The sequence below is a fragment of the Lissotriton vulgaris genome, unplaced genomic scaffold (genome assembly GCF_964263255.1).
Source record: "Lissotriton vulgaris unplaced genomic scaffold, aLisVul1.2 SCAFFOLD_1581, whole genome shotgun sequence".
In the NCBI taxonomy this organism is placed as follows: Eukaryota; Metazoa; Chordata; class Amphibia; order Caudata; family Salamandridae; genus Lissotriton; species Lissotriton vulgaris.
The window spans coordinates 449,231-471,158 of NW_028242962.1; the positions used below are offsets into that span (position 1 = coordinate 449,231).

At 45.8% G+C, this 21,928-nt stretch overlaps 1 protein-coding gene across 1 annotated transcript in view; it reads right to left on the reverse strand.

The window, feature by feature from the left end:
- Positions 1-21,928, reverse strand: part of RAD18 (RAD18 E3 ubiquitin protein ligase) — a 431,063-nt gene that overhangs the window by 381,128 nt on the left and 28,007 nt on the right. The window contains exon 2 of the mRNA XM_086948442.1: positions 8,113-8,194. Within this exon, the coding sequence (XP_086804568.1) occupies positions 8,113-8,194 (82 nt within the window). The remainder of the gene's footprint in view (positions 1-8,112; positions 8,195-21,928) is intronic.

The window sequence follows — 21,928 nt, forward strand, 5'->3', positions numbered from 1 at the left end:
TCCAGGCTGCTCTGCAGAGTTAGAAAATGAAATGCATGTTGTATTTTTCTGCCCAGGATATCGAATCCCAAGGAAAAAATGGATAGTTCCAATCTGTAAAAACCTGGGGATTAGACAGTGTAATGAATCATTTAGTATACTAACAAGCATTTGCAATGCAATAGGTCTCGCATTAGGAAAGTTTGAGCTATTGGTATTGTAAATGACAATTTTTTTATTTGGTTTTGTTTTTGAAAATAGCGAAATTAATAGCTTTGTCATTTACAATGCCAATAGTTATAACTTTCGCAAATGTGACACCTATAGCATTTGTAATGCAATATGTGTTGTATTTACGTGACTTACATGTATTGATATTACAAATAATAATGGCTTTTAATTTTTTTTCAATAATTAATACTTAAATAAAAGTTATTGTAATTTATAATGGCAGGGGTGGGTGAGGGGTGGGTGCGGGGGTGTGACGGGGTGCGGGGGTGTGACGGGGTGAGGGGGTGTGACGGGGTGAGGGGGTGTGACGGGGTGAGGGGGTGTGACGGGGTGAGGGGGTGTGACGGGGTGAGGGGGTGTGACGGTGTGTGGGGGTGTGACGGTGTGTGGGGGTGTGACGGTCTGTGGGGGTGTGACGGTGTGTGGGGGTGTGACGGTGTGAGGGGGTGTGACGGTGTGAGGGGGTGTGACGGTGTGAGGGGGTGTGACGGGGTGCTGGGGTGTGACGGGGTGCGGGGTGTGACGGGGTGCGGGGGTGTGACGGGGTGCGGGGGTGTGACGGGGTGTGGGTGCGGGAGGGTGAGGGTGCAGGAGGGTGAGGGTGCAGGAGGGTGAGGGTGCAGGAGGGTGAGGGTGCAGGAGGGTGAGGGGGGTGTGAGGGTGAGGGGGGTGTGAGGGTGAGGGGGTGTGAGGGTGAGGGGGTGAGGGGGTGTGAGGGTGTGTGAGGGTGAGAGGGTGAGGAGGGGTGAGGGTCAGAAGTAAATGGTGGCAGGGCAGACATAAGACAGAGAGATGAGACTGCGGGGTGACTGCGCTAGTGAGTTTCATAATCAGGAGGGGCAGAGTCAGCACAGTCTGCGAGGGATCAAGATGTCTAGAGGCAAAGCATAGCACAACTAGAATTCCCAAAGATTACAGCAGAAAAGGCTACAGTATTAACAGCACCTATAGTAGAAACCAAAATTTTGCTCCTTACCTTGGAAATCTAGTTAATGGCAGATGTGTAAGTGACAGATTCACTTTTTTTTCCCAACCAGATTTTGTTTTTTTCAAGACAGTTGATACACGTATATACTGCTTATTGTTCACGTCATATTTTGCACTTTTTGCACGTATTATACATAATCATTACTCTCCGGCGTTCTTGGCTCAACATTTCCTTGTAACAAAACGTTCCCCCATGGAGTTGCACTTGAGTGGATATTTGCAATCCCTGTGTGTTATTAGGTTCTCGTGGGTCAGGCTTCCGGTCTCCGTGTGTGTTACAGTGTTGGCCAGATTCAGATTAGGTGTTCTCCTCATCTACTCCCTTGTTCTAGCGAGGCTGGCTGCGGAGTGCTTGCCCCACTACCATTATCTTGCCTGCTTTGTCCTGCCTGCTGGCTATCAGCTCGCTCACCAGTCCTTCCCACGCTTTGGCCCGCTTTACCTAGCCTTCTCCTGCTAGCTTCCCTAAGAAGTAACCTGCCTTCAGCTCCTGCCCATTTTTCAAGTTCTTTTTCGAGGTATATTAGATTATATATAAGATTTTAAAATGAAAAGGTTTAGTCTACTGCTACCTAAAGAAAAGTAAATGAAATATGAATACAGGGCGATCTGAAGTAAGAGAGGAGATGCATTTCAAAAAATTGGTGAGCAGTATGTTGAGGGTTACAGACTTATTAGCTGAAAAGCGAAAGCTCCTTGTGTGGCCAGATAGTCCGGACCGAGAGAAGGAATAGAACTGGTTAAAGGCTAATGTTTTAACACAACTGTGGATAAAAGATCACAGATATTTGTAGAATATGTAAAATTCTAATGTTGTGTTGATCGCGAGAGTGCCGCCGCGCTGCCCGCGGCGACCCGGAAGCTCTTGGCCAGCCGGCCAATCCGCTCGCGGTCGACCGGAAGTCCCGCCTCCCGAGGTCCGCGAGCTGCCGGCGCATGGAGCGCTCTGCCGTCCGGGGTAGCCCGGGTCGAAGGAGGAGAAGGAGGAGTGTGGCGCCTGTTGCGGGGCTCCTCTGACCTGAGGGAGCCCCGATTTAGATGAAGAGCCGCGCCGTGAGGAGCCCCGCCGGAAGAGCGCAGTCGGTGAGTGGGGCCCAGTGCTGATGTGAAGTGCGTGCGTGGCTGTGTGTATGCCTGGGGGGGGGGGGGGGGGGGGGGGGGGGTTGAGTGTGTGCGCGCGTGTGTGCGTGTGTGCGCGAGGGAATGTATGTGCGCATGCGTGACTGTGTGTGATTGAGAGAGAATGCGAGGTAGGGGATAGTGTGCCTGTATGTGTGCCTGTATGTGTGCCGTATGCCTGCGTGTGCATGCGCGCGCCTGTGTGTGTGCGTGCGTGCGTGCGTGCATGCAGAGGGGTGGGGGCTGCCTGTGTCTGTGTGTGAGCAAGGGCTTTGCACCGCGCATGCGCAGCTACCAGACGCTCGCTCCCGAGGTGAAATCTGACCTCGTCAAAGCGCGCGTCTGGTAGCTGTCCACATTCCTAAATACGGGCCACAATAGGTCTGAAGCAGACACCTTCAATGCTCACGCATTGAGGGTAGGTCTGCTCAACCTAAAAACTGAGCTTTCCCCTCCAATTATTTTTGCTGTAACTAAATTTTTATCAGCAATGTGGTTTATGAGACGGAACTATCTGAATGCTTAGTTTAGGGTGAACGGGCAGACACATGCTTTTACTCCGGGGGACTTTATTATTAATTACTCAGGGCTTGGGCTCCTGCTAGTTCATGTTTTAACTCTTTTTTACTGATTTCTCCTCTGATTATGATGTTTTATTCCCATGTATAAGATTGAATGGTGGGTTTTAGGCTAATGAATTGCACTAAAGTACCCCAATTTTAATGTTGATGTAATGTAACTTTCTTTTATGACAATTTTGTCGAAATAAAGATGATAATGATGATGGTAACAAGGGATCTCCACTGGGACTTTATAGCATTGAGAAAAACAGAGTGCTGTCCCAAAACGATTCATTAGTCTTAAAAAGTCTATAACTAAATAGTCGACAACAGTGTAGTTAAAGCTGCTAAACTATCCTCTAGGCAACAAGATTTAGTACTATCTGAAGTCAAAATATAGATATTTAGGTCAACCAACAAGCATCCAATACTTCATTTGGTGTTGCAACTCTCAGCTTTGGAAATCCACAACCCGGGGAAGAAAAGTGAACCCAAAGTTTCACCTAGACACACCTGAGCACCACAAAACCCCTGACCACCACAAATCATCAGAAAGATGATTTAATCTATTGCCTCTATTACTAAAGCAATGATTATCAACAACTACTCCCTATCATCTGGTACCCTCCCACAAGAACTCTAAATGTCATATATATTAAACAATCAACTTTGGCTAAGGAAATCCAGTAAGGTGCAGGTCAATCTCAAATGGTCTGCTCCTTGGAAAACTAATACAAGAGAAGCCTTCACTAGAAATAAATGAAGTAGTTTATTAGTTAATTAAAACCATAAACCTTACAAAGGACATACATTATAAACTACATACCTAAAAAAATCTCAAAACCCATTATCATTCAGCACCAAACCATTTCATTTCTCAGTTGGAAGACATTCAAAATGTACTACAATCATATTTATAAAGACCCTGAGTTGGAGGTAACGCAGTTAGCAAGAAAGATTCTGTCGCAGGAGAGGAATCCTCCAATTAATAAGATCATTGAGGCTGGGACGATCCCCATAATGGTGGAGTTCTTGGCCCGTAATGAGAACAGTTTTCTATTGAAGCTAAAGGTTCCTTTATTTCTAAACTAGACAGAAATTGCAACGTTGAACTTTCAAGGAAATAAGGATTTTAGTGAAAGTGAATCTTCTTGCGCAGCACTCAGCACTTTGGATTTCTTATCATAGCACTTGGAGACTTTTTTATTCTCTTGTAAATTAATAAAGGTAGTTTTGCCTTGGCGACCATACTTAACTGGATTCTTAATGCCATTGATCGCGGTTTTCCACCTACTACTAAAAAATCTTCGAATCACCGTCCCGCTGCTCCCTGGTTCACGGAGTCTCTAAAAGCTGAGAAAACCAAGTGCAAAGCTCTGGAAAGACACTGGTGGAAGAACTATTTACCGGACTCTAAACTGAATTACAAAAAAGCTTTAAAAGACTATCAAGCCCGATGTAAATCCACTCGGTCGGATTATGTTTCCTGCACTATTTCCAATGTGCAGAATTGTTCACGCACCCTATTCACAATGGTTATAAATGTAGCTGGCTCCGACACAGCCAACATCTCCTATTTTAGATTAATCACAATGTGACAATCTTGCAAACTATTTTGTTACCAAAGTGGGACAAATACATTCATCACTGGTCAAAACCCAGCTAACGGCCTCTCCTCCACTGACCTCTGTTTCTGGACTTACCAGCATGTCAGAAACAACTACAAAGCTAGAATCCTGGGTGCCTCTGGGTATTACCTCTTTTAAAAACATTCTCGCCAGCCTTAAATCAGGCTCCCCTTGTGATCTCCTCCCTGCCTTCATACTTCAACAGCTTCAATTACCATCCTTGATGCTAATCATAGAGCTACTCAATAGTTCTCTACAAGAGGCGACTGTTCCACCCGACTGGAAGCATGCCATGGTCCTTCCCCTCTTGAAGAAGGCTAATGCCGATCCTGCCCAGCAGTTACATTTTAGGCCAATTTCCTTACTCCCCATTTACTCAAAAATTCTGGAAAGGCACATAAACCTACAACTCACCCAGTTTACTGAATCCGCCAGCTTTTTACATCCTTCTCAATCTGGCTTCAGAGCCAGTTTTTCCACTGAGACAGCCCTCCTTGGAGTCACAAATGATACGACAACGAATGGACACTGGGAACACGGTGGCCCTCATATTGCTCGATTTGAGCGCAACGTTTGACACAGTATCTCACACCATGTTAAACAAATCCCTTCGGCTGTCCCTCTTCATTTCTGGTCCCGCACTTGCTTTGCTTTCATCCTTTCATCCTTTCTTGCAAAACGGACTTTTCAAGTCTTCTCATCTAAGGCTACTTCTAAAACTTATTTTTCCCCGCACAAGGTACCGCAGGGCTCCATCTTTAGCCCCTTCCTGTTTAATATTTATGTTAAACCTCTGGCAGTGATTGCCGAGGAGGCTGGGTTGTCTCTCTTCTCTCATGCGGACGACACCCAAATCATCTTCTCCTTTACAACATAAAAGTCACCTGGACCATCAGTTCTTCAGGCCGGTTTGAGTAACATTGCATCTTGGATGCAAGCTAATTTACTCAAACTTAACAGAGAAAAAACAGAGGTCCTGATTCTGCGTAAAAATAAAGATCTCTGGAGCCCCCAGCACTGGCCTATCGAAATGGGTACCTTTCCACAGCCCACCCATCAAGTCCGCAATTTAGGTTTTATCATCAATGACAAATTATCAATGAAACAGCAGGCAGTGAAGGTGGTAGCCACCTGCTTTACCATTCTGAAATGGTTGAAAAAAATCATCTGGATGCTCCCTAGCCATACCCAAAAAAACGCCGTCCAGGCGCTTGTGACCACCAGACTGGACTATGGGAACTTCCTTTTTTGGGGGGCTAATAAGGACGTAATACAGAAACTTCAGGTGGTTCAAAATTCAGCTGCTAGACTGCTCTGCCATATTCCTAAAACATCTTCTACCTCTAAGGCCCTATGAGATCTGCATTGGCTTAGGATCGAAAGCCATACCAAGTTTAAAGTCTTGGCATATATGTTTCAAGATCAAGCCCCTCAATATCTGAAAAATCTTGTTCATCCCTACCAACCCACTTGTTCGTTATGCTCTTCTACTCAGGGAAAATTCTCGATTCCCGAAGTCAAGCTTACGAGGACTGGAGGTCGCTCGTTTTCCTACTTGGGTCCATCCCTGTGGAAATCTCTCCCCACAGCACTTCTCAGTGAAACATCATATGAGAAGTTTCGTAAACTTTTTAAAACTTGGTTGTTTAATCAGTAATTTTTGATCTCTGCTGCTTATGTTTCTTCAGGCCAGCACTGGGAAACCCTTGCTGGGTAGCTGTGCGCCTTATAAAACTAACCTAATGTGTCTGAGTATATTAACCCGATTGCTCACAGGATGTTAGATGGAATTCCCTTTTGCTGGAGCTTGGCCCATAACCTATTAAGTGGATTACAGTCAAAGGCTGCCTTAAAGGACACAAACAAGTCAGATGACCCTCTTATCAACACTTCCTCTTCCAACCCCTACAAGTATGTCAAATGTATGTTTTAACTCACAAAAGGCAAACGATTATTGAACGAAACAATATGGATCAGTGCAGAACCGACTGCTAGACCCGGACATAAGTCCTTTGGACGCCAAAAAATATTGAGTCACTTCTTGATGATACATTTGAACCCCTAACCATGGCAAGGGAAAAAAACATGCTGGCAAGCCCAGAACAGTGTAAGGCAGAATACATTGGAACACAGTAAGCCCCACCACTCATGGTCTCCCTCAAGATGAATGTTAAAACAGCACTACTCCGGAAATGATTGTCCAGGCCATACGCAATCTCTGCACGTCACTAGACCAGATCTTGGCAGTGAAGACTGTCATGACTTCCCCACTTGTTTACGGTCCAGGGAAGACCTGGCTTGGCAGTTCAGCCTGGACTGTTACTACGAGGAACAGGGTCAAGACTGATTTGCATATGCTTGGGTCTGTACTGGGGTGGCGAAGTGAGCTAAAGAAAGATGATGGATTCAACTGAGATCTGTGACTAGGGGTGAGTATGAAATGTTTTCGTGCTCCGTCCATCACCTCCTTGTGTTTGCTCAGGACTTCCCCACTGCCAGCCAACTATTTAATGCTGCACAAACAATTGTTGGAATGCTGAACAAATCAAACATTCGTCACAGTCAAGAGATCTGGGTAAATCCAATGTTCGTTTGCTCACCATGTCATCTCACTTTGGACACAGCCAAATGCAAATCAGTCTTGACTTTGCTCCTCATGGGAACAGTCCAGCCGAACTGCCAAGCCAGGACTGCCCTGGACCGGAAACATACATCCTGGGACCAGTTACGGGGTATCACCCTTCATCAGCCAGGCTAGCTTGAATCCAGTTTCACTGCGAGCAAGGGGCCTACATCTGATCATAAATGTGCCACTTAGGGCAAAAAAGGTTGTCCAACCAAATGGACAGAATGCAAATCAAACATTCACCCTAGTCAAGAAATCGGGCTTAAATCCATCGTTCTTTTGCTCACCATGCCACCCCAGGACTGAAAACAAGCATCCTGGGACCAGTTTCGGGGTATCACCCCACATCAGGCAGACTAGCTTGAATTCAGTGGCACAGTGAGCAAGGGAACCATGTCTGGGCATACCCATCCCACTTAGGACGAAAACCTATCTGGGGATGCTCGTTTCTGGCCAAGGGAGGACCTGGTTTGGCAGTTCAGGCTGGACTGTTCCCATGAAGAGCAGGATCAAGACTGATTTGCATGTGGCTCAGTTCAAACTGGGGTGGTGTGGTGATCTTTGTGACTGGGGACGAATGCTTGCATTGTTTAGCATTCCATCCATCAGTTGTTCTTTTCGATTTAGCTCACTACTTAAAGGAGTCTAATCAAATAAATGCACTGTTACATGCACAGATAAAGACAAGGAACGAAAGAGGGAAACCTTGGCTAGCAATGACTGACTTTCGGCTAAAACCAAGTATTAGAATAAATCACAAGAACGCATCCTCTAGGAAAAATTGAATGTATGCTCAGCCTGCCAGAAAAAGATTTAAACCCCAGCAGCATTGTCGCACAAAGGTGCTCTCTAAGGTTGAACCTTTCCAGCAATAAATGTGTAAACTCTGCTCCAGAGAAGGACACCAAGTATTTAATATACAAATGTTAACAAACGCAAAAATGATACCTTCCCGAAAACACAATATCGGGAAAATACTTACAGTTATGTGAACACTGGGGAATAATCATTGCAATGTTGTAGTAATCGAAGCAAATGCCACATCTTAACAGTTCGTCGATAACCTGCGAAGAAAAGTATTTCATGAAAAGTTTATTCAGTGGTGCAGACTATACACACACCATCTGGAGATGCAGATTTCTGGGCAGCAGAACCGAAGACTAGCATTAAAACGTCCCGCTTGAAGGCGCATTTTCAGCCCATCAACTACGAATTATGCCACAATGCTGTACCAACATATGGTGCTGTTCAGCGATATGGAATACATAACACTAGCAACTACTTAAATATTAAAAGAGTCCTGCCATTCTACTTCAAGAACTACTTAGAGATGAATTATCACATATGCCAGACATAAGAAATATGTAAAGGACAATAACAGATATACGGCCAGATTCATCAAGCCGAAAACGGCTCGCAAAGGGCCAGATTCTGAGAATCTGGCCCTTTGCGAGCGCTATTTTTGCATTTGGGATTCATCATCCCAAATGCAAAAATCGCATTTTTAGAAATCGCATATTTGCGAATAATTGCATTTAAGGAATCTCAATTAGAGATTCCTTAAACGCAATTCAAGAAGCATTTAAAAATCGCTATTTTGGTCCGCTATTTAGCACGAGGTCAAACCTCGTGGTAAATAGCGAAAACTTAGAAAAATGCATTTAAATGCATTTTTCTAAGTTGCATGTTACACACACACGTCCTTTGGACATGTGTGTGCGCAACACCAATGTAGAATACCTTTCAAGGGTGCTACAGGGTGTCCTTTGGACACCCCTGGCACCATTGAAATCGCATCCTTATTTGCAATTAGCAATTTGCTAATCCCAAATAAGGAATGTGTAGGAATCGCAATTTATTTAGCGATTCCTACATGAATCCCGTTTTGCAAATCCTTAATAGCGATTCCTTAATAATCGCTAATAAGGACTCGCAAAACGGCACTATGATGAATCTAGCTGATAGTCTTTTACCTAACCCATGGGTGTGAACCATTTGTGAAAGTGCATAAGAATGGTGAGAGGCAACAACTAGATGTACTAACTAGCTTCAAAATCTGTAATGCTAATAGCACTTGGATGCGCCATTCGATACTCACTCTCTCTACCAGTCACTCTCATGTTCGAGTTCAAACCCTCAAATGAGTTGTGTGTTGTGTTAAATATTGCAGAGCAGTCCAATACAGCAGGAACCTGAATCTAAGCGAATTAGCAGAGTCACAACATTTCAATGAATGTTTCCGTCATACATGGACCCTTACATGTTGATGCTGCACAAATTAATCACTGCTAACTAACCACTCATGCATTATGGACAAGAGCCAAGAGCTATGGGCATTTAATGAAGATGTAGGCAAATAGCAGGTCATCATTTCCAGGTAAGGAAACATAAGGGTATTTGCACCCCTACTTCTAAGTTATCCCCACTACACTTTCTGCCCTGAAATCCTGCCCCTCTATGTTCCAATCAAACAAAACTGATTATCTATTAATTCGACAGTAAAGTTGGTCATCCAGCCCTATCCTCTACGAGGTAAGCTTGGGCACTTGTTATATTATGTGCATTTTTAAAGTGCACTATCACATGCGAGGGTATCCTGGCGCTGAACAGGTGTGTGTGCAAAACCCTGCTGAGGATAGGTTGGTTAATTGAAAAGCCAGGACTTCAACTTCTTGTGGAATTCAAGCAGTGAGGAGGCTTTGGTGTGGTGTGGGGTGGGGGGTTGTTCCAAACATTAGCAGCAACGTCAGATAACATCTGTCCTCCTGATCTGGTTCTGTGTATGTGTGGAATGTGTGCAAGTAGGAATCCAGTGGAGGTGTCTGAGTGATTGGTAGAAGGAAATGTTCAGGTTTGTGGGGCCTAAGTTGTGTAGTCCCCAGAATGTGGGTTTGAGGAGTTTGAAATGAGCAGGTTTGTGTATTGGGAGCCAGTGGAGGTCCCTGAGGTGTGGTGTGATACATGTTCTGTGTAGGAGAATGAATCTGGCTGCAAAGTTCCGGATGGTTTGTAGTCTTCTGTTGAGTTCCTTGTTGTTTCCGTAGTTTAACTTGCTGGTGACTAGTGCGTGAGCAAAACAATTTCTGGCATTGCTTGGGAGTCATTTGAAAATCTTCCTCGGTATCTTCAAAGTGTGGAAGCAAGATGGAGTAACGGTGTTGACTTGTGCGGTCATGTCAGTTTGCGGTCAGTGATGATTCAGGGGTTCCTGACCTAGGTGCTGGGTTCAGGTCCAATTTCGGCCAGCCACCAGGTGGAGCCCCATGGCGAGTTTTTTTTCCCCAAAAGGTCACTAATTCTGTCTTGTCGAGGTTAAGCTGGAGTTTAACATCGAAAATTAGCCGGCAGTTCCACCCGCCAGATGAGGATGCCTTTTGGGCAGTCGGAAACATCAATTTTTGTATTGCAGCTTGGGTGGCGGCCGGAAATGAGCCGCAGCACACGCTGTAATAGAAAAATGTATGTTTTAAAACATCCATGCATCTTGTTTATGTTTATGTTTTGGCAATTTGTATAGCGCGCAATTACCCGGGCGTGTCTCGGCACTTAAAGATTCTGAAGATAGACAAGTGGAGTACACATTAGTGTGTAAACAGCCAGGTTTTTAGTTGCTTCCTGAAGCTGAGGAGGGTGGGACAGGTTTTGATGATGAGGGGGAAAGAGTGCCACAGCCTAGCTGTGGAGATCACAAAGCACCTGTCGCCCCAGTTAGCTTTTTTTGTTTGTTGAACGTTAAGAAGGTGTGCTGAGGCAGAGCGAAGTGTCCTAGCTGGTACAAGTGGACGGAGAGCATATTTGAGGAACTGCGGGCCAGTGTTGTTAATAGCCTTGTAGGCGATACAAAGTGCCTTGAACTTAGTCCGGCTTCTGACAGGAAGCCAATGAAGCTGGCGGATGAAAGGGGTGATGGAGCTGAATTTGGGGATACCTAATAAAATTCTCGCTGAGGAGTTCTGTACCAATTGGAGCTTGTTTAGAACCTTTTCCTGTGTGTGTTGAGGAGGAGGGCATTACAATAATCGGTTCTAGAGATGATGAGGGTGGTGATCAAAGTCTTACCTGCTGAGGTGGGGAGGTAAGGGAGAAGTTTCTTAATTTTTCTTAATGTAAAAAAGGAGGTGGATACTACCGCATTGACATGCTGATTGAAGAGCAGTCTGTCGTCAAACACGACCCCGAGATTTCGGACTTTGGTAACGGGTTGAGGTGGAGGACCCATCTCGCTAGGCCACCAATGGGGGGACCAGCTAGGCTCGAGCTTCCCAAAGGTCATGACCTCCGTCTTTCCAGAGTTCAATTTTAAACAATTAGAAGTCATCCAGGAGCTGATGGCAAGCATTCCCTCTCGAAAATTAGCTGCAACTGTGTCTCCATTATGATAAACTGATAGGACCAGCTGGGTGTCATCAGCGTAAGTTGTTAGACTGATGCCATGTGACTTAATCACCCTCACTAAGTCCGAAACGTAAATGTTGAACAAGGTCCGACTTAGCGAGGAGCCCTGCGGCACTCCACACGGAAGGGAGAAGATGGGATAGAAGGAAGGGCCTCATTTTACGGATTGGGTGCATTTGGCTAGAAAGGAGGCAAGAAGATCTTTAGCCTTGTGTTGGATTCCCATCGCTGAGACACAGTCGATCAAGATGGCACGATCGACCGTGTCAAAGGCAGCGGACAAATCAAGCAGTATCAAAACTGCAGCCCCGCCTTTGTCTAAGGTCATCCTGATTTCGTCAGCCGCTTTTATGAGGGCTGTCTCAGTTCCATGTCCTTGCCTGAAGCCGAACTGTGTGTCATCAAGCAGGTGATTGGTGTCAATGAATTCGGATAGCTGTCTGTTCATTAGATTTTCAAAAATCTTAGAAGGAAAAGGGAGACAAGCAATATGTCTATAGCTGGAGGATGATGCGGGGTCCAGAGTGGGTTTTTTCAAATGCGGCTTAATGATGGCCTTTTTCCAAACGGAAGGGTAGGAGCCTGTGAGGAACATGGTGTTATAAAATGTTGGCTATGGCAGTGGTAATGGCCTCAGGGATGAGGTTGAGAATGGAAGGAGGACAAGGATCCAAAGGTGAGCCTGATCTTATCGTGGAAATTAAATGAGAAGTTTGTAAAAAACCTGATTAAAATTAAGAAAAGTAGGGGAATTGATGGTGGAAACATGCACAGAAGTGTTCTGAGTGGGGGGAGGTTCGTGAACAAAGGCAGAAAAAATAGAGGTAACTTTGTCCGAGAAGAATTCTGCAAGGGAGTTGCAAAGAGCTTGGGAAGCGTCAGGGGGTGGGTTAGGGGGATTGGAAAGATGGTTGGCCACCTGAAATTGTGTATTAGCCAAATTGTGTGCTGAGTTGAATTGGGTAATGTAGTAGTTGTTTTTTTCCAGAGAAGATGAGAGTTTTGCATTTGGCCAAGGCGCATGGCTGTTCGGTGGGTGCACCACAGGTGTCCCCCAGGCCTCATAGCAGAGGTCGCAGGGGGAAGGGGCCCTGCTATGGACCCCCAAAGTCCATTTCCGGCAACCTTTCTATGGCCGTCGGACCGCCATAGAAAGGCTGTAGGAACCGTGCATCATAATCCCCAAGCGGGTACCTGAGCAGGCATCGCCTCCATTATGGGGATTACGATCCAACCTCCGCCCGATGGACTCCGTGAGCCTGTTGGAAGCGGAGCTGTATTCCCCCGCGGGTTTCCCTCTGACCACCAGTATCGTATTACGACAGTCGGACGGAAACCTCTGATGTCGGGCAGAAAGCCTGGATGGCTTTCCACCAGATATCATAATGAAGCCCTAAGTGCCCACCATGCACTCACTACACCTTAGGGCAGGAGTCTTCAAACTGGGAGGTGGGACCCCTAGGGAGGCCTCAAGTGGTCCCGGGCGGGGGGGGAGGAGGGGGGGCCTCCAGGCTCTGGCCAAAAGAAGCATTATGCTTTGTTTTTAGCTGGGAAAAACGAGTGCTCTGTAAATGTCCATCACTAACATTTCTTGTCATTTATATCCCATTTCTAATAATCACACTGTGTATATTTGTACTCGTTATTAAGGCCTGCCTAACCAGAACATGATGTTTGGCAATCATGCATTTGATTGTGTTTTTAAAATGGTAATTGAACTTAAACGGCAATGTTTAAATAAGTCTAGACCTATTGAAACAGTGCCAATTTAATAGAATAATTTGGAAAAATGTTGAGGGGGGGTGGGACCCGGATGATTTTAGTTTGTCACAAGGGGCGCGGCATTAAAAAGTTCAAAGGCCACTGCCATAGGGCATGTTTAGAGCATATTGGAGAGATTTAATAGAGAACATAGGGGCACATGCATCAAGCCCGCATGTTGCGATTTCTAAACTGTGAATGTTACATATTCACTATTTAGAAATCGCAAAATTCAATGCATGTAGGTATCACAAAAAAAGTGATTCCTTAAAATTCCTTAATTGCAACTCGCAAATTGCGAGTCGCAACTAAGGAATTGATTGCCATTCATTCCTATGGGCCCAGAGGCCCATAGGAATCAATGGGAATTGCATGCGCAATTTACGAGTACTCGCAAATTGTGTATGCAATTTCAAGGGTGCAAGGATTCCAAAAGAATACCCCGTTGCACCCTTGAAATTCCCCTTTTCCACATGTTGCTCTCACAAATGCCCCAAGGACAGGTGTGCGTGTAAAATGTGATTTTGAAAAATGCCCTAAAGTGCATTTTTCAAAGCAATCTCAAATTACGATCAACTTTAGTTTGATAGTAAGTTGCGATGCCTAATAGCAAAATCGCAATAATTTTTTGCTTAATGCATTGCATTTAAGGAATCGCAATTTGCGATTCCGTAAATGCAATCACAATTTAAGTAATCGCAGTCTTAGCGATTCCTTAAATTGCGATTTTTGCATTTGGGATGATGTATCCCAAATGCAAAAATACTGTACGCAAAGGGGCAGATTCTGCTAATCTGCCCGTTTGCAACCGTTTTTTGGTTTGATGCATGGAGTCCTTAATCTCTTGGCCTGTCTGGAGATCAGGGAATGTTGACGACTGATCACTTGTTAATTTGTTGGGATAAAAGTGACTATCTTGGATGTGCACTGGTGTATTATTTGTTTTGAGGTGACCTACGGCCTGGATTGTTATTAGGGCAGGAGGTGCCGGTTGATGCCCTGGGTGGATGTGCATCCAATGCCAAAGCTGCACTCTATATTGTTCGTTGTGTGCGAAATTGAGTTGAAATTGAATGTGATTAAGAGAACTAATGTTGATGTGCGGGTCACAATAGCAAATCCGCCATTCTTTGTACCTCAGACTGATCACTTGTTATCCGACTGGCTTTTCAAGTCTTTTGCAGAGTTACAAGTGTAATTTGGTCTGCACAATTCTGGAAGTACTAGCAGCTGACTCACTGCTAGAGAAAGTTGCTGGGCAGATTACCCATAAGACTGCACAAATCGTCTGTTTTCAGATACTGCAATGGTGGAATAATTCTTAGGAGTCGTATCAGGATTACATGAAGTTAATGTTTATCTCTATATTTCATAGCCCATAGTCAAGGAACTCAGAAGCTCATAGGAACATCGACCGTTGACTCTCTGATGGGGGGGGGGGCGCGAGTTAGACACTGTTATATCATGAAAAAGAGCTGAGTGTATCTTGGTTGAAACAAGGCTATTTTAAAACTGTACCTCAGAGAAATTGGTCCCTGCACAGATTACACACAGCCAGGAAGAGTGAGAGCTTGTTATTTTGCACATGTTCAAAGACAAATTGTGACACTGTGCACATTCTCTGGAAATGCTAGAAATGTAATAATTACTGGACATACACACTGAAAGAAAAGAAACTTATTGACTGTGTATATCACACTACCTCACAACACATCTGACATCCAAGAAATTGTACACCAGCACCAAAGATGGTTAGTGATCAATACGGCTATAATAAAATTGGAACACTGAGATTCTGGAAAACACCAGCAAGATCCTCCCACAATTCAGCGGTACATGACGCATTTACCATGACATGTTAAAAATAACATACGAAAAAACAATCTACAAATTGAACGCTCAAAGGGCAAAATTTGAGATATTATGGGGATGCTTCCTTAATAAGAGAAATGATTCTAAATCTACATTATACTTGCACATTAAGTTGTGTGTGGGTGTGGCTGGGAGGCAGGAGCAACCAACTGTTTTAAGGTGGATGGAGGACCTGTTTTTCATTTTCCCATTTTCTGTCTGGTTTCTATAAATATCATATCTCTGTTGTGGACCATGAGTTTATGATCTACTGCGAAAATCGATTTGGTGAATACTCTGTACAGGTATGATATAATATCATAGTGGATCTTTGCTTCTGTTCCATAATAAAGAATGGTTGAGTATGACGAGTAATTTGAAAATGCCATGCCACCAATAGGACATTTCTTCTCCTGTAGGTTAACAATGGCTGGTTCCATGCCCTGATGGTGAGGTAGGGTACCCAAGGGCAAGTCATGAAAAATAATAATATTCACTGACTTGTGGATACAGTGGTGATCTTACACTGTTTTAATTGGGATCGTCTATTGAATGGAGGTAAAATGTAGTTGGGTAATTATTTATGGATACAGGCCACTCTTTGTCCCTGAAGTAAAGACTATGTTGGCTCTATCAAGGATTGTTTCTTCTTAGTATAGAATTGCTATATACTGTGAAAAAGATCTGACTGAGCCTTTCATGTTGCCATTTTCATTATTTAAATTAGCTCCTCTAATGTAGATATTATGGACTCCTGATCCGTTTGGCTGTTCATTAGTGCCACAAAGCAAGTATTTTACAGTCTCCCATCTCTTTCAGCTTGGTCTAATTGCTACTTGTTCGCTTAACCGGTCTAACAAGAAACTTTCTTAAATGTTCTACCAAGCGGTCTATGAATATGATTCAATATTTGACTATAGAGTATGCTCTACTTGAGTTTACTCATTTGCAAATTCAGTCCTACCAGTAGCTACTTACAGGTCCCTTTTTGTCAAGACATGGCCTGTCTCCCTCTTTCGATGTGCCAAACATTGAGCGGCTAGTTAGACAAACTGTTGGGCTGTAATTTCAAATATGGAGCAGTAAGTCTCTCGTTTATGCTATTCTGAGTCCAGTCTTTTTTAGGTCGAGCGTAGCGATGGACCTCCATGTATACTTTAGTATACATATATGGGGACACGAGTCGGAGGCGCGCATTTTCCGACTTGGATTTGGCCTCGTGGGCGCGCTTTTGCTGCTGGCTGTTTGCTGTGAATGTGTGCGAGCGCGACTCTGCCATGCGCCTTGGAAACCGAAACCTAAGAGCCGCGGGACGTGAGCTGTCTATGGTAGAAGCTCACGCGCGCGGCTCTTAGGTTTCGTTTTGACTTGTTAATTTAAGGTGTGCGTTATAAGTAGTTAATTGAAGTTGAAAGACTTAAAAACGTATTTTTGCCACGTCTTTGACCCCCACCACCTCTAGCTCACTGATCCCGCCCCCATTGCTCGCAGCATCACAGCTGACTGTTTGCACGCTGATGCAAAGCTAGACACCAACCAGCCCAAAACGCTGATGCAGACATATCCTAAATTAGCCCTTCACATGCTCACTTTATGTGCTCGCCATTGCAGCATGAATTTTCAACCGACTGAGACCCTTGTGCATAACGCTTGCTCTAGCGACATCTTGTGGCAAATTGGTTTAATGCACTCAAATGATTATTCACTCCAGCCACTTGCTTTCGGGGCGCGAGCTCTCGTAAGATCTACTTGCTATAAGCCAGGCTGAAGTTAAACAAGCATATTAATTAGGATTTTGGTTGTAAGCACAGGCCTTAGTTTAAAATGTTTTAGAGATTTTGCAGGAAGATATCAACCTCTGGAGCCTCGCAGTAATCACGGCTTATGGTCCTGAAACCAACAACAAATAATATCAATGATGCAAAATATATTAAAGGGGTCACAGAATTGTGAAATAAATACGTTTTTATGAATATTGAACGGCACAACAGCTTCCCCCTCCACCTGAGAGAAAACACTGACCATACCAGCCCAGGAGATTAATGAAAGGTACAAAGTGAACAATTGGTTGTGGGAAACCATGCATCAGGATGTCCTTATAGAGCACTATGCAAACTGTTTAATTTGAATGGTAAAATCGAAGTAATGAGCATGTGTACAGTGGAGCAGCTGTGAGAAGATTTGGAGATACAAATCCTTGTAGGTCGCCTCTCATTCAGGCTGTCACACACAGCACCCTCACACACCGCACCCTCACACACCACAACCTCACACACACCGCACCCTCACACACACCACACCCTCACCGTACCCTCACACAAACCGCACCCTCACACAAACCGCACCCTCACACAAACCGCACCCTCACACACACACCGCTCCCTCACACACCGCAACCTCACACACTGCACCCTCACACACTGCACACACCGCACGCACACCCACCCACACCCACCCACACCGCACACACTGTACCCACACACACACACCGCACCCACACACACACCGCACCCACATACATACTCTGCACCCTCACACACTCTGCACCCTCACACATAGCTTATCTGTTATTTTCTTCATTTATTAGAAAGTTTACTCCCTTTAAGATCTGAACACAGCTGCCTGGTCCTGTTTATGGCTAATAGATCATGTCTGTAGCCACACTGCACCCTCACACACACTGCACCCTCACAGACCAAGCACCCTCACACACCGCACCCTCGCACACACTATTCCCTCACGCACAAACTGCACCCTCACACACACACTGCACCTTCACACACCGCAGCCTCACATACCGCACCCTTACACACCGCACCCTCACACACATTGAACACTCACACACTGCACACTCACACACCACACACACACACACCGCACCCACACCCACACACACACCGCACACACACCCACACACACACACCGCACACACACCGCACCCACACACGCACCCACACACACCGCACCCACACACACCGCACCCACACACGCCCTCACACACACCGCGCCCTCACACACTATGCGCCCTCACACACTATGCGCCCTCACACACTCTGTGCCCTCACACACTCTGTGCCCTCACACACTCTGCGCCCTCACACACTCTGCGCCCTCACACACTATGCACCCTCACTGGAAAGTTTGCTCCCTTTAAGATCTGAGCACAGCTGCCTGGTCCTGTTTATGGCTGATAGATCATGTCTATAGCCACACTGCACCCTCACACACACTGCACCCTCACACACACTGCACCCTCACACACACTGCACCCTCACACACACTGCACCTTCACACACACTGCACCCTCACACACTGCACCCTCACACACCGCACCCTCACACACCGCACCCTCACACACTGCACCCTCACACACTGCACCTTCACACACCGCACCCCCCCCCACACACACCGCACCCTCACACACACTGCACCCTCACACACACTGCACCCTCACACACACTGCACCCTCACACGCCGCACCCTCACACACACTGCACCCTCACACACACTGCACCCTCACACACACTGCACCCTCACACACACTGCACCCTCACACACGCCGCACCCTCACACACGCCGCACCCTCACACACGCCGCACCCTCACACACGCCGCACCCTCACACGCCGCACCCTCACACACTCTGCACCCGCACACACACTGCACCCGCACACACTCTGCACCCTCACACACTCTGCACCCTCACACACTCTGCACCCTCACACACTCTGCACCCTCACACACTCTGCACCCTCACACACTCTGCACCCTCACACACTCTGCACCCTCACACACTCTGCACCCTCACACACTCTGCACCCTCACACACTCTGCACCCTCACACACTCTGCACCCTCACACACTCTGCACCCTCACACACTCTGCACCCTCACACACTCTGCACCCTCACACACTCTGCACCCTCACACACTCTGCACCCGCACACACTCTGCACCCGCACACACACTGCACCCGCACACACACTGCACCCGCACACACACTGCACCCGCACACACACTGCACCCGCACACACACTGCACCCTCACACACTCTGCACCCTCACACACTCTGCACCCTCACACACTCTGCACCCTCACACACTCTGCACCCTCACACACTCTGCACCCTCACACACTCTGCACCCTCACACACTCTGCACCCTCACACACTCTGCACCCTCACACACTCTGCACCCTCACACACTCTGCACCCTCACACACTCTGCACCCTCACACACACTCCAAATACCACTCAGTGCCACATAATTATAAGCAACATAATTGCACACCTCATACTTACACTCTACTCAATGCAACATAAATTCACTTTATCTGTCTATCTATCTATCGCCCTCCCTCTATCTATCGCCCTCCCTCTATCTATCTATCGCACTTACTCTATCTATCGCACTCACTCTATCTAGCTAGCGCATCACTACAGCATCACTCAGGGCCACCACAGCATCACTCAGGGCCACCACAACATCACTATGCGCTACCACAGCATCACTGAATGCCACAGCATCACTCGTCACCACCACAACATCACTGAGCGCCACCACAGCATCAATATGTGCAACCATTCAACAACAACTGGTTCAAATATGTTCTCTCAATGTTTCAAGCTTTATTACAAATGTCACAAAAAGATGTTAATATTTCACTTCTGTTCTTGGATTTCCGTCACAATAAAATACAATGAACATAATCGTTAAATATTTACAAAAGCTATTGCCATTATAAATTACAATAACTTTTATTTAAGTATTAATTCTTAAAAAAATTAAAAGCCATTTTTATTTGTAATATCAATACATGTAGGTCACGTAAATACAACACATATTGCATTACAAATGCTATAGGTGTCACATTTGCGAAAGTTAAAACTATTGGCATTGTAAATGACAAAGCTATTAATTTCGCTATTTTCAAAACCAACACATAAATAAAAAATGTGTCATTTACAGTACCAATAGCTCAAACTTTCCTAATGCGAGACCTATTGCATTGCAAATGCTTGTTCCTAGTAGGTGTCATTAGTATTACATGTGTGTCAGGGGAGCATTGGTGTCAGCCAAGAAATAAGCAGCAATTTAAATTCCAGGGTTACAAGAACAGTTGTCATTCAGAAAACACATCTGGTCAAAAGTATTCATGATTCATATAAGAGCAAGTTCCATCCACTTTACTTTTGATAATCTTCTGAGGGATTCTGTGCTTTGAACTGTACATTTTGCAAAATATGCTCTTTGCAAGCATTTCTCATTGTTACACCTCCCAAGTCCAAACGGTTACCTATCAATGGGCCAATAATGTCATTCTTCGCTTAGAATGATTCACATTAGGTATATGTGGGAATCTGCTACCTGGGTACTGATGCTGAGTAAAGGTCAACTTCCAGAGGTTGGCCTCTCTCCTCAACCCTGGTGGGCCCCACCGTAGACCTAAAGGAGTCTCTCACATCAGCCCTTCATGGAGCATGGCCACTGCATCTATCAACATTGACGCTGGCCATCTTCCTCTTCTATGTGTACTGTTCCTCGAACCATAGTGCCCTTCCCATCCTCTTGCCAGTCCTAATCAGAAGCTGCTATTCTCCTTCATCACCTTTCTTCCCTTTGACCCCAGGATGGCAGGTGTGCTGTATGCCCAGCAGACTAACTACTTCTGGACAGCCCATGGTGATGGACAGTGTCAATGCACAAGTCTCAAGTGCTTCTCCTCACCCAATACCAACTTCTTTACAGTGCCTACTGTCCTTCTCATTGTTTCACCAAGCTCAATTCATCAGACTGTGAATGCTATGTTGAACCCACGTTAACTGGCATGGGTGAAAACGTGGGGGTTAAGTAAAGAGGCTACTATTTATTCTCTGTGTTATAAGCGTCCACGCACTAAACTATGTCAAAGCCTTCCCCAGTGCAATACGATGCTGGTGGAATCATTAAATAGTGACAAGTACCTCAATATGCAATTTAAAGAAGGGGGGAATGCCAGTGAGGGCAGATAAAAGCTGAAAGAGCATTTATATTTCACTTCACTTAGTCACGTCTCAGTCTGCTTACCTTTCTAATGTAGGTACAGTAATGCTGAGATTATCAACTGTAATCCTAAATACCTAAAGCTTGGTGGAGCACAGTAACTAGGAAGTCCAATGTGTATGAAATACAGCATGGCCCTGACAAAGGGGGTCTCCGCAGTTCAGTCAATAGAAAATAGATATTTTCCACAATACACTTGAACCATTGATTATGGTCAACAGTAACTCATAATACATATAAAGGACTTGAGAGCAGGTCAAGTAAAATCCAGTAATGATTCTCATTGTATACTAGGGAGCACACATGCAATTTATGTTGGCCAAAGCTCTACATCACACTCAGAATCAGGGGGGAGTGGCTAGCCAGCCACGATGGCGGTCGGCTGCTGTTAGAGCTCTGGGTCCGCCTGGGGGCTTACTCCTGGTTCCGAGTGACTGGAGGAACCCTGTTTGCTGCGGTGGTGAGGGGAATCTAGCCGGACCCCCAGGGAGACCCTGTGTGCCACCTGCGGGAACAGTGAGCATCGAGACGCCAGCTGCGGGGGCTCGGGCCTGCCACGGCCTTTTCCTGAGAACAGCCGGGGGCTGTGGTAGAAGTGGACGCCGAGACAGCTGGAATGTACTACGCAGGAAGAGATCAGCTTTCGGGCCTTGAGGCTCCTACTGGTGCTTCGCTCGTCTGTGGCCCTGCTGAGTGGACGTCCCCCGGCGGCTGCTGCTGGTTATCCTGGAGAGTGTTTGCCCGGCCCGAGG